At 39.8% G+C, this 22144-nt stretch overlaps 1 protein-coding gene across 9 annotated transcripts in view; it reads right to left on the bottom strand.

Annotated features, from left to right (window-relative positions):
• Window positions 1–22144, bottom strand: part of OSBPL1A (oxysterol binding protein like 1A) — a 162891-nt gene that overhangs the window by 8656 nt on the left and 132091 nt on the right. For all 9 annotated transcript variants that reach the window (XM_083748239.1, XM_083748236.1, XM_083748232.1 and 6 more), the window contains 10 exons: window positions 19834–19990; window positions 10222–10297; window positions 9196–9330; window positions 8704–8801; window positions 8336–8518; window positions 7240–7347; window positions 6687–6776; window positions 5761–5887; window positions 2180–2296; window positions 466–589 (listed from right to left, as the gene is read on the bottom strand). In XM_083748239.1, coding sequence (XP_083604365.1) covers window positions 466–589; window positions 2180–2296; window positions 5761–5887; window positions 6687–6776; window positions 7240–7347; window positions 8336–8518; window positions 8704–8801; window positions 9196–9330; window positions 10222–10297; window positions 19834–19990 — 1215 coding nt within the window. The remainder of the gene's footprint in view (window positions 1–465; window positions 590–2179; window positions 2297–5760; window positions 5888–6686; window positions 6777–7239; window positions 7348–8335; window positions 8519–8703; window positions 8802–9195; window positions 9331–10221; window positions 10298–19833; window positions 19991–22144) is intronic.

The following is a 22144-nucleotide window of genomic DNA, read 5'->3' as shown; positions in this document are numbered from 1 at the left end:
ACACTGCAGCATTTTCACATATTCTTTGCTTCTGTAAATTTACATTGGAAATCAACTGAAATTTGTTAATATGAGTTTGCATTTGTGTAAAGGAAAGTGAGTAATTTTGATGGTATTGCTACAAAATCAGAAACCAGCTCCTGATAAAAGTTGACACTGTGAGAAAGGACAAGCTGAAACTCATATTCAGAAAGCATCAATTTTCATTTATATAAAATCAGCGACAAAACTGAGAACCATTGCACGAGGAGGAGCTGCCTTGCTAGGGGAATGTCAGATGTAAATATTCTTTAAAAGTTAGCATCCGATTACTATTTATATCACTAACAGGCATTCCTTTGCAAGGGACTCTGTAAAATTTGATTGCTAAAACAAATCTATACATGAAAAGTATGTCCTATAAAATGAAGCATTTGGATATAGATTTTTCAAAAAATAAAAAAATTCACTAGCCCTTTAAATTACCTATGTCACCATTTTCCATAGCTCTTATATCTGGCCTTAGCCTGCAGTCCGTTTTAGGAATAACACTTTCCATTTCTTCATCCAATTCATTCAGAGCCATAGCAAAAGTAGTGAAGTTGTACATCTGAAAAACAACAAAGAGTTTTTTGAATGTTCTTTTATTTTTATGAGCAAGTACCAGCTGTTGTTAATAGGCTTATACATTCTCAGAGGAAGTATCCAACTGAGTTTCTCAAGGGATCAGTCTTGGGGCCTTTATTCAATGTTTTCATTACAGTGACCTTGGGGAAAGGAGTATGTTCATGAAATGAACAGGTATCATCAAATTATCTAAGTGGCCTTTCAAATAGAAAACAGATGGGATTTTGTGCAGGATGACCTAGAAGACTTCAAGAACTGGAATGAGATCAGTGGAAAAGGATCAATGTCAACATAACAGAAAGTGTTAAAACAAACCTGTCCTTCGTCATGCAGCTTATTTGCTCATCAATTGGAACAACAGGCAAGGGAATATTTCAGAACTCGGATCACCACAAGATGATTATAGGGAGTATAGGCTCCAATGTGATCGCAAACATTTACTAGTATTAAATACTGAGGATTTAATGGTATATAAATAATAGGGGTAGGGATTAATTGAAACTAATTGATATCCAACTCTCCATGTTAAATAGATAGAATTCTAATTGGGTCTAAAGAGCAAAAAAGAGGCAGACAAGTTTTTTGACAAGTATGCCACAAATCCAAGTATACAATATATATTTTCTGACATATGTGTCAAGGAAGCAAGAGTCTAAAGTGTATATTCTGTCATAAACATTCTCGGGGAGGATCACAATACTCAAAAAAACATTAAACTGGTGCTGGAGGAGACTTGAGAGTCCCATGGACTGCAAGAAGATCAAACCAATCCATTCTTAAGGAAATCAGTCCTGAGTACTCACTGGAAGGACAGATCGTGAAGCTGAGGCTTCAATACTTTGGCCACCTCATGAGAAGAGAAGACTCCCTGGAAAAGACCCTGATGTTGGGAATGATGGAGGGTACAAGGAGAAGGGGACGACAGAGGACGAGATGGTTGGACAATGTTCTTGAAGCTACCAACATGAATTTGACTAAACTGCGGGAGGCAGTGGAAGACAGGAGTGCCTGGCGTGCTCTGGTCCATGGGGTCATGAAGAGTTGGACACGACTAAATGACTAAACAACAACAGAACCCCCAAATTTACACAATGCTTTCCAAGAACAAAATTATAATTCTAATACACATCCCTTGTGCTAGTGAAACAGGAGCACTGGATCCTGCCTTGTGTCTAGATAGGAAGGGGGTAGACTTGTTCATGTTTCCTAGGGAAAGAGAAAAGCTAACTAAACCTTAAAAAAAATTCTACACTGATAAGGATAATCCTGTCTTTTACAAAAGTTACACACAGTAATGGAGGTCTAAGAGGTTGAGGAAGGTACAGCGAGAGGATCAAATTTAACTGCCAGACACCTAATTGTAACCTGAATTTTGTTTTCCTGAAATGGAGGCATGAGCTGGTGGAAAGTTATCCATATTCTCTCCTCTCTTCACCTACACACCCTTTAATCCAGGCAACATGAGATAGATCACACTCTCACATATACAAAGAAATGCAAATCCATGCAGCACATGTGCATGAGACAGAGCAACACACTGAGAAAATGAAGAGTCTTGGTCAAGGTTCCTCACCTGTGTTGAGTTAGAAGGCCTTGGGGCTATCCTCCATAACAACACACTTCCAGGTATAACACACACACTTTCACAATCTGGCAAGGGCATCTCATCTGGTTCATCAGAACTACCCATCTATAAGAAAGTAAAATGAAAAACAAGAAGCTGCAAACTAGCTCTAGTAGTTAAAAGAGGCAGCAGAATTAGGCACAGATGGAATATATATATATATTATATTTTATATATACTCCCCAACCTTTCAAAAAACAAATCAAGGTATTTACTGATACATGGTCAAAATGGAGACTATTTTGGACAACATGGGAGTTAACATTTAATAATTCCCAAATATTCTGCACAAGGAGAGGGAGGGAGAAATCATTCTCAGACATGTCACTTGTTTGAACCACCCTGGAACATTCATAGGCAATAAAGAATTCCATGTCAGCAGGTGAGTAAGATGGCAGGTGAGGGATGGAGCGATCTGTCCCCTCCTCTGCTTGCCCACTTTCTTTCTGTGCTGGATGGAGAAGAAGGCATGCGCTGCCCTCTGCAGCCAGCACAAAACCAAGTTGGCTGGTCAAGGAGGAATGGAGAGAAGGCTTTGTTTCTTACTGATCTGCCTAATAAGCAGCTTAGCAGAATCACATTTCCTCTTCACAGGCTAGTAAGATACCTGGCCTTATATACAAGCCTGCATTAGAAAACGTATGCTTCAATGAAAAGGTGTTCTAGAAACACATGCTAGATTCGGAATAACCTAGTTTTTATTTTAGGATCTTGAGAAATGCAGCAAAACCAGCCTGCATACAGAATGCTACACTAAGATGAATGTTGTCAAAAGGTTCATGTGGATACTTTTCAGCCCCATTAAGGCACAAGTGAGCCATCTGTTGGCAACCTCCTACGGCGCACCACAAGCTTGAGGGGGGAGAGAGAACATGTATCCTACCCACTTATTGCTTTGGTCAGTCCATTGCCCCATTATGCAGCCCCTCACTACCCCCCAAGGTAATGTGTCCTTCATCCCAAAACTGATGCCTAGTCCTCTGTTAAATAGTGATGATTTCCCAAAATGCTCCTCAGGTGGTCATACCATCCAGGCATCAACAAGACCTGCTTAAATAAGTTAACGCTCCATGTGCTTTTCAACTACACCCATAGTCCCAGTGGTGTGATAACCAACCAATCATGTAAATAACAGGGGCAAATATTAATGGTATAGGTACTATGGATATACGACTGAATTATCTCTTGACCTGCCCCGCTTGTGAACTTTTTGCTGACAGTTGGCAACAGAAAACTGGATAAGAGGGTAACCTCTGACCCTCCAGAAGTTGCTGGACTACAATTTCCATCATCTCGGACCACTGGTCATTCTGGCTCTGACTGATGGGAATTGAATCCAACAACGTATGGAGGCTCCCCACCCCCCCCCCCGAGACAAACCTTTGATCTGATCAAGTCAATTCCTTGGTGTGTTTTTTTATTTTAAAAAATTCCAGTTCATATGCAATTGGTGGCAGGGGACATAAATGTGCAGACTGCCTGGGGGAAACAAAATAACTGTCTACATCTTTTATGTTTGAGTGTATGCAAATTTACAAAACCATAGATTGTTAAAAGGAAGAAATTGCCAGGGGCAAAGCTCTGTTTTTTTGTTTTCTTTTTCTCCCCTTCAACCATGCATGTCTCTTCCCTTTCCTGTTTCTTAATTGGTTTTTTTAAACCTTCTTTACTGCTCTATGTCTTTTGCGCCAGCTTTATTGGATCTTAGTGTGAGATACTGATTGTGGCCCAAGCTATTCAATTCTCCTTTTGAGCATGTGAAGCTAGAACTTTCTAGAAGGGACTTGGAAGTATCTCAGCTTCAAATCCTTGCCATTAATAAATCTGCTATTATCCAATTCCATCTTCCTTGTAAACTCCATGTATCTACAAGCCAAAGCAAGGCTCCATATATTTAAGCATTTTGAATTTTGCACCACAGCAGCAGCCATCTTCTGCATAACCAGAGTTTGCTAGTAACACAAGACTCATATACGAATGGTATGTTTTTCTTGTTGGCTCTTCCTGTCCTCCTGGGCCCTTCACAGGGCTGCCTCTCAAAGACTGCAGTAGATCTCTAGAGCCTTTCCATACTCCTGACAATAAGTGAAGTAAGCTGCGTTACAGGTAGCAATTCATGTGAATCACTACTGGAGCATTCTGAAATTATAAACATTAACAATGTACCAGAATTGGTCTCTCTCTCACTAAGGGAAAGATCCAGCCAAAATTAAACAGGTGCTAAAATCTCTCCCAACTTTGGTTGCAACAACCCCTATGTTTTGGTGAGTAAAAATTAGTTTATTTTCACTTTTAATAATTTGAAGGTCTTTAAAAAGGTATGAGCTCCTTCCATGGGGCTGATCAACCCAAGAGCAGGTGCCACAATTTGCAACTGTGTGTACAAAACCACACACACACCCCTTACAAAAAGAGAGAGAATCCCACAAACTTTTCATGGCAGCCTGCCTCCCCCGCAATTTGATGTTGTCTCCAAAAATCAATCCAAGGACAGGAGACGACATCACCAATGTGATGAAGTTTAAAGAGCTTTTGTCTATTGAAAGCATTTTTTATATACCTCTATAATTACAGGACAAGATGCTGCCATCTCCATAAAAACAAGAAATAGGCTTGCTTTGGACTATTAACCAAAGTTTAATCCACCATAGGTTATGATGCCAGGAACATATGTCAGACCTGAAAACTCCTCCCCTAAAGGAGTTTACTGTAAAGATTCTGACTTGTTAATAATAATTAATAATAATAATAATAATAATAATAATAATAATAATAATTATAATTATAATAATTATAATAATTTATTGTTGTTGTTGTTATTGTTATTTTATTTATACTCAGCCATTCTGGACGGCTCCCAAAAGAGGACTAAAAACAGAATAAAACTTCAAACATTCAAAACTTCCCTAAACAGGGCTGCCTTCAGATGTCTTCTAAAAGTCAGATAGTTGTTTATGTCGTTGACATTGATGGGAGGGTGTTCCACAGGATGGGCGCCACTACCGAGAAGGCCCTCTGCCTGGTTCCCCTGTAACCTCACCTCGCAGTGAGGGAACCAGAGTTCTTTGTTGCATATGAAGCAGGGAATTCTAGCTTAATATTGGTAAACTAGCTTATTTTCCTGGCTTGTTAATCACCAGTAAGCCAGAGTTCCTTCTGCTTTGACATAACAGGAACCCTTAGCTTAAATACAAGCCAATGTGTGCCAAAGCTGGTGTAAATGAGTGAGAGGCGAGGGCAGTGAGAGATGAGTGCTTTGGGCCCAGTGTGCTTTCCTCATTTTTTAAACCACAGCTTATGGGGCTCTGCAAGATTGTCCAAACTGGGTCACATTGTGAACTAGGCATGCAAAGTCCAAAGGAGAAGAAAAAAGAATTTCAGGATTTTTAAAACACTGAGAAAAACAGGATGGCTGCATAAATCCTTTAAAATCATGCACGATACCATCAGGTATTTAGCTGACGACATTTTTACTGCTGTTAGTTTTAAACACACATCAGTGTTACCAAGTTACATTTTAATATCAATACCTGCTTGTTGTTTTTCTTCTCTTCTGTGTTCTTCTTGTCATTCTTTTTGTAAGCTTCAAATGTTGCAAGATCAACGCTATACAAACACTCAGTCCATTTTCCATAGAGTGCACAAAGTTTCTTTTTGCTGTCAAAGAGCCCCCCCACAAAACAAATAAATTAAGGAACAGCTGAAGTACTGACTAATTATAATATTCAGGTTCACACTTTAAACCACTGGTCTTCCAATTGGTTTCTTGGGACTCAATACTGGGTCACAGCATGACCAAAGATGGGTTGCAACAGCAGGTCTACCACCATAGAAACAGAAGGTAGAAAATTAAGAAATGGGTCCTCAGTGTATGTTTTCATTTTAAAGGTGGGTCCCTGGTCTGAAAAGGCTCAATGAAGACTACGGCTCTAAACAGGAGTTAAGACAGTAAATGCTCAACTCACAGAAGCTAATGAGCATCTAAGTCAGGTGTAGGGGACATTTTTCAGACCCAAAGGAAGCATTTTTCTCTCACAAAATTGCATGCCACTGGTGAGCAGGGACAGAGACAAAAGAAGGAAACACAAAGAATGTGACTCTTGCCTTTGTAGTACAGTGGGCTGCGTTCTAATCATGCAGAAGCCAGAGGTTCATACACAAGTCTCTCTCCATCCAGGCAAGCCAGCAAGGGGCTTTATCGCAGTTAAGACCACATTCTAGCCAGCCCAAAGCACTCAAGGAAATGGGAGCAGGGCCAGTGAGGGGGGTGACCTGAACAAACACCTAGGACAAGAGAGGTAGCCTGGAGGGCCAGATCTGCCCCCTGGGGCCTGAGGCTTCTCAACCCTAGTTATGCAACATAATTGAGGCTAACAGCATTTCAGCATTTTTGTAAAAAATAAAAATGAATGATCTGCTATCTGCTTTAGAAATATAAGCAGAGAGGCTTGCTTACCTTTTATCCTGAATGTAACCTTCCACTTTGTGCAACTCCTTCCCAAAAAGGCCACAGGGCTTGAAGTTTAACATGCATTTTTCACCAGTTCTGTGGGGGCAGAAAATTAAGTTTAACTCTACGCCTTCTCATAATTTACACTTTCACATCAAATACCGGCTTAGCCATTTAAAGTACTTCAAGCATGCAAGCTCTAGCTCCTGTAGCGTTCAGCATAATATATGTACTATATCTGCCTTGGGTTTATGAGCTTTACTACTAAGGAGATATTTTGAAAGCGTTAAAGGAAAAAAGTAGCCCTGACCTAATATAAATTAAATACATTGGATCTCTGACCACTGCAAGAGTAACATAATATTCCCTGACACACTCTCTCTCCAGGAACATTTTGGATCTGCGTGATGCAGAGCAGTGCTATTCATGTTGCCTGACAATACTGATTATGCTTTTAATGTTTTCTTATGCATTGGAATTAAGAGTGCATTTTATATCTGATACAGTATGAGCATGCCACACTTTCAAGCTAAGTAGCAAGTTAAGACTTCAAGCTTACTTGTGATTGGTTATTTCCATATTCCCATACTGCTCAATCCAAAGCTTGCCCACAATAATGTTATGCACACAGCATGTAGGATTTGTCCATGTGTATGCTTCATTATGTCTGAAAGGGAGCAAAGAGAATAAGCTCTTAGATTCACAAAACAAAAGTCATCAGAACATGCCTTTAGGTCAAAATCTTTCACAGTGCAAGGAAGCGTAAGCTAATGATTACTTTTCGCTCTCACAATTTTGTAGGCTTTAGCAAATCTTGGCCAGTCAGTCCTACCTTAATTCTCTCCCCATCTCCTGGCCAGATGAATCTAGGTTTCAGGCATGAACCATGAAAGTCTCCTATCCTAAATTTACTTCGGAATCTCTCAAACACATTTAAGACAATCCCAGAATAGCCAACTCTTCTGCACAGGTTTCAAAGACAGGGACTTCAGCAGCTGACCTTGCCTAAGTCAAATACCATACTTACAGATGTAGCTCAGTCCACCTGAACTATGACAAGGAAAGAGCTCTGCCCATATCAGATGGGCACACCTATCCTCTGGTTCTCAAAGCTCTGACAGCCAGACCTGTGCAGTTTGCCTTCCTTCCTTTTACTTATATACCATGCCTGATTGGTTTCATGTCTACAAATGGGGAGGGAGTGTTCAGGTTTAAGGATAGAACAGTAGCTCCCCAAATGTTTTTTTTCCCCACAGACCACTTGAAAATTGGTGAGCGTCTTAGCTGAGCACTTAATGATTTTTCCATCTGTCTTAGCAATTGTAATGCTTTAGTAAAGATGCCGTATAATTTTCTAATTGTCTTTGCATTGTTTTTTAATTTCCTGTATATTGTATTTGATTGTAATCTATAGCATTTAAATTGTAATACAATCAAATACAATATACAGGAAATTTTAAAAAGCAATGCAAATACAGTTAAAAATCAGCATTTAACATGATGGGTATGCTGTCTCCCAAGTTCACCAACACAACACAGACCACCTGAATGACCACAGTTTGGGAACCCCCAGTATACATTATACAACCCTACAGTTTACATGTCACTTGCTTTTTGCTTAAGGCAGCCAAAAGGTATCACATAGATCAACTTACTCAAGAAGTTTCAAAGTTATTATCCCTTTGGGTTCTGCTTCAACACTCTTTCCCCAGAACTTTAGTTTAGGATAAATAGAACCATGAAACACAAAGTCATTGCTCAGTCCTTCAGCATAAAAAGCACTGATTGGTGGGTGATGACTAACTTGCTCCGAAATGAGTCTGAATCCAAGGTCTTCTCTAAACATGGAAAGAAAGTGACAGTTGAGTTATTTGCAGTTTCTCTACAAAAGGGGATAAAATGAGGCATTGCCACATCAGCTTTGTACATTAAAAAAGAATCAATGAACAAAATCTTAAATATCTGACATTAACTTTCAATTCTCAATGAGCCAGCCAGTTAAATTGCACTGTGAGTTTGTTACCTGACCAGTTCATACGTCTCTCCAAGTAATGGGTTGAATGGCTTTCCTGTACGTTCCCACTGAGAGGCAACAGCTGAGACAGCAAAGGCAGCTACACACTGTTGAAAAAGCAATTTGAACTTATATTTATGTTTGTTTAAAGCAGAAAATCTTACCAATTATTTTGTGTGGGGGTTTTTAAAGCACTAACTCTCAGAAAGAGGTAAGCATTCATGTAGTTAAGTATCATGAAAACACATAACGAGGAAAAAGTCAATTACAGTCACCACTTTAAAAATAGAAAAACCAAAGAGTTAAGCAGTATTGCTTAATGCCAACCTAACAGCTCTGCTATTCAATAGCTGGAAGCAAAATTACTTTTATTTTCATGCACAACAATGTGCACAACAGTGTTTCAGATGTTGTAATAATACGCAGCTCTCTCTATCTACCTGCATGAAAGAGTATGCTACATTCAGAGAACACAAGATGCATTTATTTTGCGTAGAGTACCTGCATTCTTTCAACCGGGTCCAAAAGCGAACTGGCCTTATGAATTAAGTATGTATGCTCCATATATTCTGTCAGTCGCTGCAGGAAACTCAGTGGCTCGTTAAAAATTACTGGCATAGTGATCTTCGACAGCTCCTAGCAGTGTTAAAAGCATTTATTAAAAATGTTTACATATACTACTACATTGACAACATTATGGCTGGTATATGTCTTATCATAAAATACAGCTGGTACATATTGGGGAAGGTAGAGGGTGATATGAAAGGAATGTGGGGGGGGGGGGGCAGGAACCCTGCATCCCTTTTAAACAAGAGCCCGTACAGCATGCAACGGGTAGAATACTGAAGTTTTATCAGGGAAACCTGGTTTCAAATTTCCACTAAGCCATGAAACTCACGAAATAATTCCTAGTCGCTCACTCACTCTAATCTACATCACAGGGTGGTTGTGATGATAAAATGGGCAAGGAAAAGGACCACCCTAAGCTTGAGAATATTACTAAAACACAAATCATGAAAAGAGTTGCAAGAAGGCTGATTATTTTACAGTGAGCTGAAATAACACTTAGAAGGCATTAATGCAAAAGGGGCAGTATTAATTAAGCTGTAATTATTTTATTGTTAATTATTAATTACAATTTTAATTATTAATTGCAGCATTCATTTATGCAGAACCTAACAGGCACTGTATAAGAAATAAAAAAAACCTAACAAGCTTTACCTGCAGGCTACAAACCAGAATTGATTCTCCCAACTTAGTTTCTTCCAGATGTTTTGGACGAGCTCCCATCATCCCTGACCATTGCTCATGCTGGCTGCAGCTGATAAAAGCTTGCCACACTTTTGTGACATTGGATTTTATATAAGACACACACCCATTTACTTCCGAAATGCATGCATACATCAGTCAGTCCTTAATTCTTTTATTCAAAAGCCGGCTTGGGAGGGAGGTATCAATAATCTATTACTATACATTTACTATAAAGACTAAGATTAAGCTTTTTATTTGAAGCTATGTTTCACCTACCATTCCAATGCACTTTCTTAAGATGCTCCAAATACTGAAATCATTTCTGGAAAACATTGGAGAAGGCAAGCTTGTCCTAGAGAGGTGGGGTGGGGAGGGGGGGGCAAGAGACCAAGTTCATTAGACCTGAATAATATACTTCTAGTTTAAGTATTTGCAGAATGAAGAGTGTATGCAATACTGACAGAACAGAAACCTGTACTACAACAGCCATTTGGTCTCCCAACCCTCAATTTTTCTATTCAAATAGGGCTCATGATACATCGCTGATCACAAACCAGATATGTACCTCAATATAAACCACCCAAATGTGCTGCATAGTAGCAATAAATATACTGCAACTTTGGTTGGGTAACCAATTCAGACTGTTTTGTCACACAGGTAGTTGAGAGGATCTGTCCTCAACATAAAAATATGAATAATTATTGTATTTTTCACCCTATAGGACGCACCGTCCCATAAGGCACACCTAGTTTTTTTTGGGGGGGGGGGAATAAAGGGAACAAAATTATTTTCCCCCCGACGCGCGGGGCTGGGGAGGCCCGAGCTTCCCCCGACCCCAGCCCCCAAACAGGCAGCTCTCTGCAAGCCGTGGGAGCCCAGCGCTGGCTCCCGCTGCTTGCGGAGAGGTCTGCGAAGCCTGGACATGCTGAGCTCAGCGCGCGCAGGCTTCGGCATGCAGGCAACTCTCCGCAAGCAGCGGGAGTGTTCCCGCTGCTTGCAGAGAGGTCCGCGAAGCCTGGAGAGCGAGAGGGGTCGGTGCGCACTGACCCATCTCGCTCTCCAGGCTTCAGCGAAAGCCTGCATTCGCCCCATAGGACGCACACACATTTCCCCTTCATTTTTGGAGGGGAAAAAGTGCGTCCTATAGGGCGAAAAATACGGTATATTAAATTTGGGTCTATGTAAGGCATTGTCATACATTTAATTAAGAACTACAGTACTTAAGGTTAAACAGCCCAGTATCTGTATGAGTAACCACAGCTCAATTTGTAAAAGCAATTTTAAAAAAACAGGACTTTAAGAAAAGATGTGCAGCTGTGTAAACGTATTTCTGAAGCACGAGAGGTGTGTAGGTGACGTCCCACTTAATTCTGGACACTTGGTAAAGGCATTAAGTATGTTAAGGAGCCTACCTTTGGGTGGGGGAAGCCTGTTCCATTTCTTTACTATGCAACTGCTTCCCCTAGTCTCATACAATTCAGTTGAGTGATGAAGTTGACTAGATTAGACTAGAAGTTGTTTGTGATCCAGACAAATTCACACCTAAGGAAAACTGTTCTGAATGGTGGGATATTATCTGGATGGCTCTCTCTTACTCTGTCCCTGCCCCAAATATATATTGCCTTTTTTTTTTAAGCTCAAAAACCAGTTCTAACAATGCCAAGAGAGAATGACTTTTCATGGTTGTCATTCAACGTGTTCCCGCAACAGTCTCGCTAGATTGTAGATGGGTATTGCAGCAGGTGCTAGTCATGCCTCTGTAAGAATACCATGAGAATGATTGCTTGAAGCAAAAAAGCCTACAAAACCAGTTTGACAAGAGCCCATAATGGAACAGGAAAAATGAACATGCATTATCACTGGAAGTAACTGTTCTACAATGCCACTGTCCAACTCCCTGAAAGATTATCCTTGTACAAAGCCTGTACTACAGCACCTTTTGGCACCAGATGCTTCTTAATTTTGCCAACAACAGAAAATACAAATGTTTTACACTTGTATTTTTTATTTTATTTTTAAATCCCACCACCCACCACAACCACCAGCTTAATTGCAAGTGGTTAGCTTTTAATCTTACATCTTAATCAAACTCACTAGAAGGGCTATTAACCTACCTCACAGGGTTGTGAGATTAAAGTAAGCAAAAATACCTGGTAACCTGCCAAAAGCTCTTATGGCAGGAAAACCTAACTTGTATTTATCCAGTTCTAATGGTGCAAAATACATTATTAATTTCTACATCAGGCCAACATAAAGTCAGTGAATTCCCCCAACCCCCTCCCCCCAAAAAAATAAAGCACCGTTAGCATACAAGTCAGCATGAAAAATTGAATTTTTTTTAAGGGAACAATTTTAAGCTAGGTGGCCTTTAATATACTTGTGCACCAAAGACATGCTGTCTTTCCAAGGATAATTTGCTCTTTTTTTTAGTCACCAGATCTGGGGAATCCCAGTCTAAATACATTCCTTCTTCCAGTATTAAATGTGTGCTCTTTGTTTTTTAAAGTAACACAAAACACAACCCTACATGTGCACTTGCTTCATGTTATAATTTTCCTCAAAAGAACACCAAAATGAATAATCTGTATATCACTAAAAACACTTGACATTTTGTAACCGGGTGTTTTACCCTCATAGTAAGATACACAATTGGGAAAATTGTTTTTCACTTTCCTGAGAACAGTCATCCTGGGAGTACTGTGTTCAGTCCTCATGCTATATGGAGACTGTTCAAACTAAATCTCTGCCTGCCACAAACAAAATCCTGTCCAAGTCTCTGAAAATAGTCCCAATTTCACAGTGTTGCTTCAACCTCACTGAGCCCAACAGGAAGTCAGATAGCAGACTCCTGTCATTGTAAAGTTGTTTTCTTGGATTTACTACCCATTTTGAATGTACTTCTCTACTCAACAAACTGTTTCCAAGGATCCACTAAACAGATCCAGCCTGGTGTACTGGACCCCCAGAGTCTTCCCTCTTTTATTTTCCCTCCTTAGAGGAGACATGTTTTTGTGGCATCCTGGGCCACACATGGTAGGGAGAAGCCAAAAACTGGGAAATCCGCAAGGTTGCTTTGAACCTCCCCTTCAGATATTTTTCTGACTCCTATGGCACTTGTCAGCAGCAAGTGAGCTTCCCCAGTACCACAGCCTTTAGGAATTCCAAGGGCATCTCCACTAAGCAGGTCAGTCACTTAGCTCAAGGCCTTAGAATTCACTCTTGTGAGAATTCACTCCCACAAGACTTGGGCCCTGCTTGTAGACTTCCCATAGGCATTTGGTTGGAGACTGTGAGAACAGCATGCTGGACTAGATGGGTATCTGTGTCCTGATCCAGTGGGTTTTATTTTGTTTATGTCTTTAGCTTCCTTTCACAATGCATTCTTTCCCTCCTCTCCCCTCTAATTACGGTATTGCGAGCTTAGCCCTATGGCTGAGAATTCTGCCAAGTCAAGAAAGAGGTCAGCAGTGTCTTACACTGACAGTTTTCTCCTGTATCATGAATGAGGAACAGCCTGTCCCTGTCTCTATGTTCTCAAACTACACAGCCCAGTTCTTGCCTGTGTACACCACTAAGGATATGCATGTTCAAATATTAGTGTTTCATTATTTTGTAGCACAAGAGAAGGCAAGCCCACAGAAAGAGAAAGCAAACGCAGTGGAAAGTTATCAGAGAAGTTGGTTTTCTGTAACTTTCCATTAAGATTAATGCTAGATTGCACAAAATTGAAGGGGAAAGGAAACAACTGCACCCCAATAGTGAAGGTGGCTATTAAGCAAAACTTTGTGCGGGGGGGAGGGGACAGGACACAACTGCATAGAAATAGAATAAAATGCTCTTAGCCACCATTCAAAATTTAATAGTAACATTATTTGGGAATACCATTCAGTGCTTCCCATGTTACATGCTGCATTAGCCACATCTACACTACGTATTTCTAAAACCAGTTTACCCATCAGGGCTTTCCCCCAAAGAACTCTGTGAAGATACCCAAAGCAGTCCATGTCCCTTTATACAGCAATAGTTCAGGGCTCACTGGGTGGAAGCCATGAAGGTTAAAACAAGTTGACATTTAAAGTATAGACATAAATATCACTTGTGAAACAGTAATGTGCTTAAGTTATATTTAGGGGACTTCTCTATCTGCCCACCCCACCCTCATTAATAATTTTTACACCCCCACCCCCACTCCAGCTAAGCTAAGAGTACTATATCTGGGAAGGAAGTAGTGGTCCCTTCACAGGACAGGCCTGCATCCAGATAACATTTTGACTCCACTTGGTGGGAGACAGGAAGGCCCCGTTATTAAGGCAAGTGCCCAGTCCAGGATATCTGAAAAAGAATTCACAAGTGAGACAGAAGTCTTCAATTTCAGAAAAGAAAACACTTGCATGACTCTAAGGCTCCTTAACAATATGCCTCCCTATACTTCTTTTCAACTATCATCAGCAACCAGCATTTCTTACTTACTCCAGTGAAAAAGATCACTTTTAAAAAAAAGATTGTCAGAATTGATTTCATCCAAATTAGTGCAAAAGGGCAGGAAAATGTTTTCTAGTTTAGAACTGCTTTCTTCAGTTACTCATCAGGATAGAGGGCAAGGTATATAATATTTATTTTACAGTAATCTTTATCCCTTCAGCCAAAAAAATGCCCCAACCAGTATACAGAGCAGTACAAAACAATAGAGTCACCGCCCTCAGGGTTATAATTTAAAAAGACAACACAATGGAGAAATGCTTAAGGAGGAATGAAGTAAGACGATTTGGTTCAAGTTCTTAGTGTCAAGTTCTCTTAACAAACAGCTGGGGTAGAAAAATCCAAAGAGGCAATCACTGGCCTCTCAGTTGCAGTGATGAAGCGAGAGGCCCTTCCCTGCTACGGCTGGATGTAATGGCTGCCACCAGGTTGCATTGGTGAGAAAGAGGAACATGATTTCTCGGCCTAATAGATTTTTAATTCTATGAAATATTTTGCTTTATTTCACTGTATTACATTTTGCATTCCTTAGGCTATATGCCCTAAACGGGATGGTATTTGTTAACTCACCAAAGCAGCTAACTATGGGCCTCCCAATTTCAATAGAGTTTCAGTGAATAAAGAGGGAAGCATTATACTAAGGAAGTGTGTATTCCGTCTCAATAAACATTCCTTGCACAGGTTATTTGCAGAAGACAAGCTGACACTAGTGTTTAACTTGAGCAATGCTTTTTTGTTTTTTTATTTTAAAAAACATTGTACCACTTTTACTGCTGCAATTCTGAAGGGGTACATGTGTATGTCTTCTAGCAGTTGTTTAACTGAATTTTGTAGCAAATGCTTGGTTTATTTTACAACAGGAAAAGACCTGCATTTTCATGGCAATAAAAATAAAGGCATAACCTTCAAAAACTGGCCAGGTGAATGTTCCAGTAAGTCCAAAAAAACACAAACAAAACAACAGTAGATAAGTTGACAAAGCCCATGGAACTTGACCAAAATGGATCTGGAGCACATCCTGGCATAGTGACCTAAAACAGACTGATCTACGAGTCCCCAGGTAATGGGATTGCCTCAGTCAGGAACCCAAGAGATGGCTTTAGCCAAGCCACACTCTCAGCCACACTTGCCATATGGGTACAATAGTTACCTACCTTACAGTATTGTTTTAGTGATGACAGCAGGGTATGCTATGTGAAAGCACTTTTCGCTAGCATCATCATCTCATTATTACGGAACTCATGTAGGACCTACAACAAAGTGTTGTTGTGTGGAATGCTCCTGTTCAGGGTTCCAGCCAGACATGCCCAGGATTTCCCAGGATATGCCAATTTCACCACCATCCTGGTTTTCCATTTCCCTTCCTTCAACTGTCAGCCAGAGTTCTGTGGTCACTGATATTCCCAGTTTTCACTGGGCAGTTCTTGGCATTCGCCACTCTTAGGGCTCCCCCCCCCCAAACCATTCTGCAAACCTTGGGGTTTCTTTTCCCTGCCTCCCATCTGCTCCCAGGCATGCTGAAACTTCCCTCTTGCACGTTGATGGTGCTATTTTGGCTAGATAAGGATCAGTACTCCGAGAATTGAGTTCACTATTAATGTACAGAATGTACAGAAGAGAACATGCCCAAGAGTCAGGAACTTTGAATGAAAATTCCAGACCGATCTACTAGTCTCATAAAAGCCATATTTACAATTTACATCCAGTTTCACTATGCTGTATGTAAGGCTTGCATGCCTTAAATAACATGCTTAGTACAAGCTGCATGTGGTTTGTATAAAATGGCAAATATTCTTTTCTGCTTCAGATCATGTACTCTTTCAACATTAGTTATGTATTGTCAACAATGAAAAATTCCACAAGTTTGAGCATGCCAATTATCTCAAGCAACCGATAGCAAATGCCTAAGTTTAGTACCAGGGACACAGAAAAACTAGCAACAAGACACATTCTTTGCACATGAAGCTGGCTTTAGCTGTCCTTTCACCTATTCTAGTTACTTCTCTTATTCAAGGCTAAATTTTACAGGACAGTATTCTTTAATGTTTAAATTTGAATGATTCTGTGGTGCGGCTATATGGAGCTAGTTAAGCATCTACAAGGTACACCCCATTACATATCATGGAGGTCCCCAAACACATCTTCATAGACTGAACTTGTGGCCAGACTTCCCTCAAACTGTTTGGACTATTGTATCTCTTCCCCTCGCACCCCAGACCACCCAAGATAATATTTTGGAGTAGGTGGAAGGCGTGGTACAACAACTATTTTATCTTCAGCCATGTTTGGAGCACTGTATGAAGACCAACCATGTATAGTTCCTTACCATCTTCCTTCCTGTTCTCCCCACTTCACAATCCCTTACCCCCCATCCAACCAAGAGTCAATAAACCAGCTTTGTGTCATTCAAGAAACTAACAGCATTTGAAGTGCTACAAATGGACTGAACTTCAGCATCCATTTAAGTCCCAAGACGAGGGGCAAGTAGCATCTCAATTCTGAAACTCTGAAGTTACTTGACTGTATAGTTTGTGTCACCGGACATAGCCCTAAAAGCACAGAAATTAAGGCAGATGGGAAAGAGAGCGGTATATGGCCTTTATTTTGGCAGAGGCCAACATGTCACCTCCTTGTAGTGCCAGCAAAGCATAGAATCTTTAAACAGAAGGGGCCCTCCTTCCTATTGCAATCACAAAAAACCAAGTACAGTACAAGATTTCATTGGGAGTAAGAGCTGCAGCCAATTAGTAGCACTTCCTTCAGCATGCCACTTATTGCACATAGACACAAACAGCTGAGGAAATCAGTTAACATGTTGTTGTTTTTTAGAACAGGAGTTGTTTCTACGTTTACATACAGGTGGTTCCATTCCTGACTTCTGTGTGCAAGTGGAGTTTGCATAAGCCCATCCTGCCCCCATTCCACCCCACTTTGGGACCACTTCCCAGTGTGCGTGTGCGTGATCACATGTCAATCCGATGCACATAAAATGGTCACTGCCTGTACTTGGGCAAATGAACATCATTTACATGTCTGGCTCACTGATAAGCCCCCAGTTAGCCTTTGTATATTTGGGGCTTTTTATGGAAGTTTAAATATTTTTGCTATTTGAAATCAGTACCCTAGAGTCATTAGCAACTTTTCTTACCCCTTCTCACTGCTGACACCAATGCTGAACCGGGATTATGCCAGTGTCAATGTGATTATGACAGAGTAACACGGTCAGAATTGCCCCTTTGATCTATTACACTTCAAAAAGTGTTATGAACTTCCACTGAGGAAAACTGAGCAGCCAGTTTCTTGTTCCGTTTTAAAAATGAAATGGCACAGTAACAAGTGACAAACACACAGACAAAAATACACTACTAGTTCTGTTTCAGAACTGCGCATAATGTAAGCCTAAGCATGAGAACCCAAAAGTGAACATGTCAGATGAAATGACAACTCGTTCCCAAGACTAACTGGTTTGCTACGTTCTTAGCAGAAAAGTCACATGCCGCATGCAAAACATGTCCAATTCCAAACTTTGGCAGAATGTCTTTTCTGTATGTAATACAAACATCACTGTGGTTCTAGAATCATGACAGATATTTATTTACAATTTTTACCATAAAAGTATGTTCACCTTAGTGTTGTATCAAAGCTACATTTAAAATTACACATGCATTTCCTCCCCTATATATATATATATTTAGTTATAAATGCAAACATAAAACACTCAGACAAACCATTGTAAAACATTGCCCACATAAATGTATGTTACAACAGTAGTCACGGTATGACAAGAGAAGAAAACAGTACAAGAATCCCAAGACAACTGAACAGCTTCATCCCCCGAGGAAGTTTGCTCCAAGGCAAAATTTAGATTGGTTTTCCCACAGAGCTCTGAGAATCTGCATCAATATACAGTATTTGCAGACACCAATTCCCTAAATAGTGCCAGATGACAGGTCAGATATTGCAATATAGTTCACAAAGAGATGTGAGCTGGAAAGTTAAAAAAGAATACACCCTAGCTGCATTTTTAAAACACTACCAAAAAGTCCATTAAAAAAACAGCAAGAGACATAATTATTGCTGAATAAGGGTATGGGGGCAAAATTATAGAGACGTAAAAAAAAAAAAATAGTGACCAAAAAGCCTAATGAGAGACATCTGTAGTGGAAAGAAGAGAAATGCCAGGGGACTGGGGAACAAATAAGAGCTTGGCGGCTCTTGTCACCTCTTGTTTACCATTTTGGCAATAGAGTTTTACAACAAGCATTGTGGAAAGCTGCCAAATTGCAGATTGTTTCCTATAGTTAGAGCTGCTTTGAGCTTATCTTTGCTGCCTAGCAAAAAATCATTTGATAAAGGACCCTAATCCTTCCTTTCTCCACGGAATGAAGACTGTGCAAACTGCATTAACAGGACTATCTTATCTAACGTGAGAAGGGGCATGGGAGGTGAAGTGGGGAGTGCTGGTTATCATTTATTAAACAGAGTCAATCTGGGTTGTGTGTGGAATTTTGACTGCTTATTCGTTTAAATTTCATTGTGCCTAGAAATTCTGAAATATTTCTACAGTCCTACAATGATTGTGGGTGAAGACATGACATGTTTCATTCTGCACACAAGCCATGGTGCCATTTTGTGGTGATCAGAATGCATTAAATTGAGCCAAGAGGCAAGCATGGAAATGTTGATACATATGAGAGTGAAACGTATTTAAACCAAACTCTCTCTCTTGAATTTGTCTTCAGCAAATAAAATAAGGTCACCATCTTTATGCCAAGCAACTAGTGATAGTGAAACAGTGGGAGTAAAAAATAAATGTGCACATATTAAATTCTCTCTGCATTGAAACCTGAGAAATAAGGTGCAGTATTTGTTACATGTCACAGGGGATCTATTGTCCTCCTTTTACATGTAAAAAAGTTAAGAACAGATGAAGCAGAAGATGTGTGACATTTGTCTTCAATATGACCTCTTGCTTTTGATGTTTTTTGTTTGCAAAAACATATTGAAATATCTGGCCAATACTAGCACTGAATGAATGATAATGCAAAGGCGATCAAGTAACTGGAAACTTTTTTTTAAAAGCAGTAAGAGACCCACATTAAAAAAACATGAAGAAACAAGAGACCAGTATTGATGTCAGTGAGACAAATTTAAATGAGCCAGAAACATGCATTGTTAAGAATTCATGTATTTCATTTGCAACATGGTGTAGTCACATCAATGTACCTCACTTTTTAAAAAAACGTTAACAACAAAAAAGATGATCTCATATTAATGAACTTCTGTTCCACCACTGTTCAAGGGGAAAGGCAGAAGTATCCCCAAGTATCTTTTATAGATACCACATTTGGGGTGTTTTTTTCCTAGCACAGCAGTAAAGGTTGCAGCCTCTCTAGACAAAAATCCTACCTGTGTTTTTTGATGCCATTTGACAGAGTCTCTCCAGTTTTACAGGTCTTTTCTCCAGACATGTCAGGCGTTATAGTGTCACTAGAATCCACACTGTCTTCTAATGAGTAAGTTGTCACAGTTTCAAATCCACTCAATGATTTTTCAGATTCTGAATCTGTAAGACAGATGAACGCCAAATGAGACACACTTCAGGCTAGCCTTTCGCAGGCTAATGGACACCTCCTTTGCACAGCGTAATGAAACTTAAGTAGCCTATGGTGTACTGATGACAGCATTTGTCCAGTGAAAACTTAGTACAAGGAGAGACTGAGTCTCTGAAAGAACATGGGTGAGCAAATTGTTCAGCGCCAAGGATTATACAAAGATGGGAATGTGAGCAGGGACAGACAAGTACAGGGTACCAGCAAAACATCTTACCAACTCCTAAACTTAGGCCCGTTACAGGTGCGATATTAGCCTATCCTTTAACCATACTTATTGGAATCAGGGTTAAGATACGAGTTCCTACACAATTCTTTGTTTCATAGTTTTAATATGAGAATCCAGCCTTTTCCTCTAGGTGTGTCGTTTAATTCCTGCACTACTAGTTAAATTTAACACCAGGTATTCTCCTGAGTTTTGTTTTGTTTTTTAGTGTACATCAAGATTTTTCAAACTAATATGCCCCAACAATAAAGGATAAAAACATAGTGAAACACAGCTGGACACATAAAAGCAAATATACTCACCAGCAAGTCCAACCCAATGAGGAAAGGAAAACATTTTTTTCTTACCAACTATGGTAAACATGGTAAATGAGCACAATGTGCATTCGTATTGGTTATACACATAACAATCCTTTGAAATACACTCAACAAGGACCGACATTTCTCTGAATCATAACCATCTGGCAGATGCCCAGGATTTCCGTTATCAGCTGCATCTACACATTACTTCAAGTTCCATGACCTCCATTCACCCAAATGGGTAGCAAAGCCAACTAGGCAATGCTATTCAGGGCCAGTGAATTCTATTTTTAAATGTGGAGTACAAAATCTCACCAACTGTGTGTATATATATATATGTGTGTGTGTGTGTGTGTGTGTACATTCAGATTTGCATTTGCTATTTTAAAGACATTATTTGTACTTTTACCAGCTATAGGGAGAAGGAGGTGCTATCTAAAGAACTTAGAACCCACCACCAACAATCCTAGGCTTCATAGAACATATTTTCCCCAGAGACTGAGGGCGTGTTTTTTCTTCCAGTGTCTGGCAAAATCCAGTTTAGTCACTTACTTTCTATCCCAGAAAAGGAACTGAGGACAGCACACAGACCTTTTGCATAAATGTTTACAGTTTGTGCTATAAACAAATCTGATCAAAGCAAACACTATGTTTGCATAGATGGCAATGCAAAATTTCAAGAGCTGGAATATATTGGCTGTTTTTTATGTATGGATATTAACAGTCCAAGATACTTGAAGACATGGAAGTCAGGATGGAAGCAGATTCTTCAGATCATGAAACTGGCTCATAACCTTCCCTTTACAGTCAGTTATTCCTATTGTTAGATACCAAAATGTACAGGAGAGTTCTCTTACTACATTTTAATACTTATGTGGTGCAGATATCGGCTAGCTAGGTGTTTACTAGGTAAGTCCTATTATACCAAACATGCAGACTTTTTTTTAAAGGCACCTAGCTGCTGAGCAAGCTGTTCTGTAAGGCACAAGTGAAGCTTTACAGGTTAATTATGGTGCACAGGAAACCATTCAGGTAATACAAGAGACCTTAGGGTTGCATAATTCCTGATCTCCTCACTGACATCCCAAGTTGACAGGGAGCTTTACTTTTCAAAAGAGTTTGCTATCGTGGATATAAGATTGTAAACAGACTCTTCCTATCCACTTACAGAAGGACAGCATAACAAGGCAAACGTATTAATTTAGTTAAGTCCGTAAAACAAGGGATTTGTATGGTTCCAGGTGACCTGCCAATTGTAAAGTCTTACAGCAATTAATTAAAACTGCAGCTTACAAGGCCCATAATACACAGTTTCAAGTGAAAACAAATAGCCTACATTTCTCCTCTCTCTTAAAGCCAAGGTTATTTTTTATTTTTGCTTTATCTGCCCAAGATGATTGTTTTCTTGTGAATTTTCAATCCCTTTCATACAAGGGAACTGTCCTTATTCCCACCCAGTTATTTTCTTTGGTTCAAGCAACTGTAATATTCCTGAATAATTGCATTTCAGTAACCAACGACTTGGTGCAGTATTCAAATTTGATCATGTTATCCAACTTCACAAACAAATGAGAAATTACATT

Source organism: Podarcis gaigeae (genome assembly GCF_964106915.1).
Source record: "Podarcis gaigeae genome assembly, chromosome: 7".
Lineage (NCBI taxonomy): Eukaryota > Metazoa > Chordata > Lepidosauria > Squamata > Lacertidae > Podarcis > Podarcis gaigeae.
This window is presented reverse-complemented; position numbering and strand designations above follow the sequence as displayed.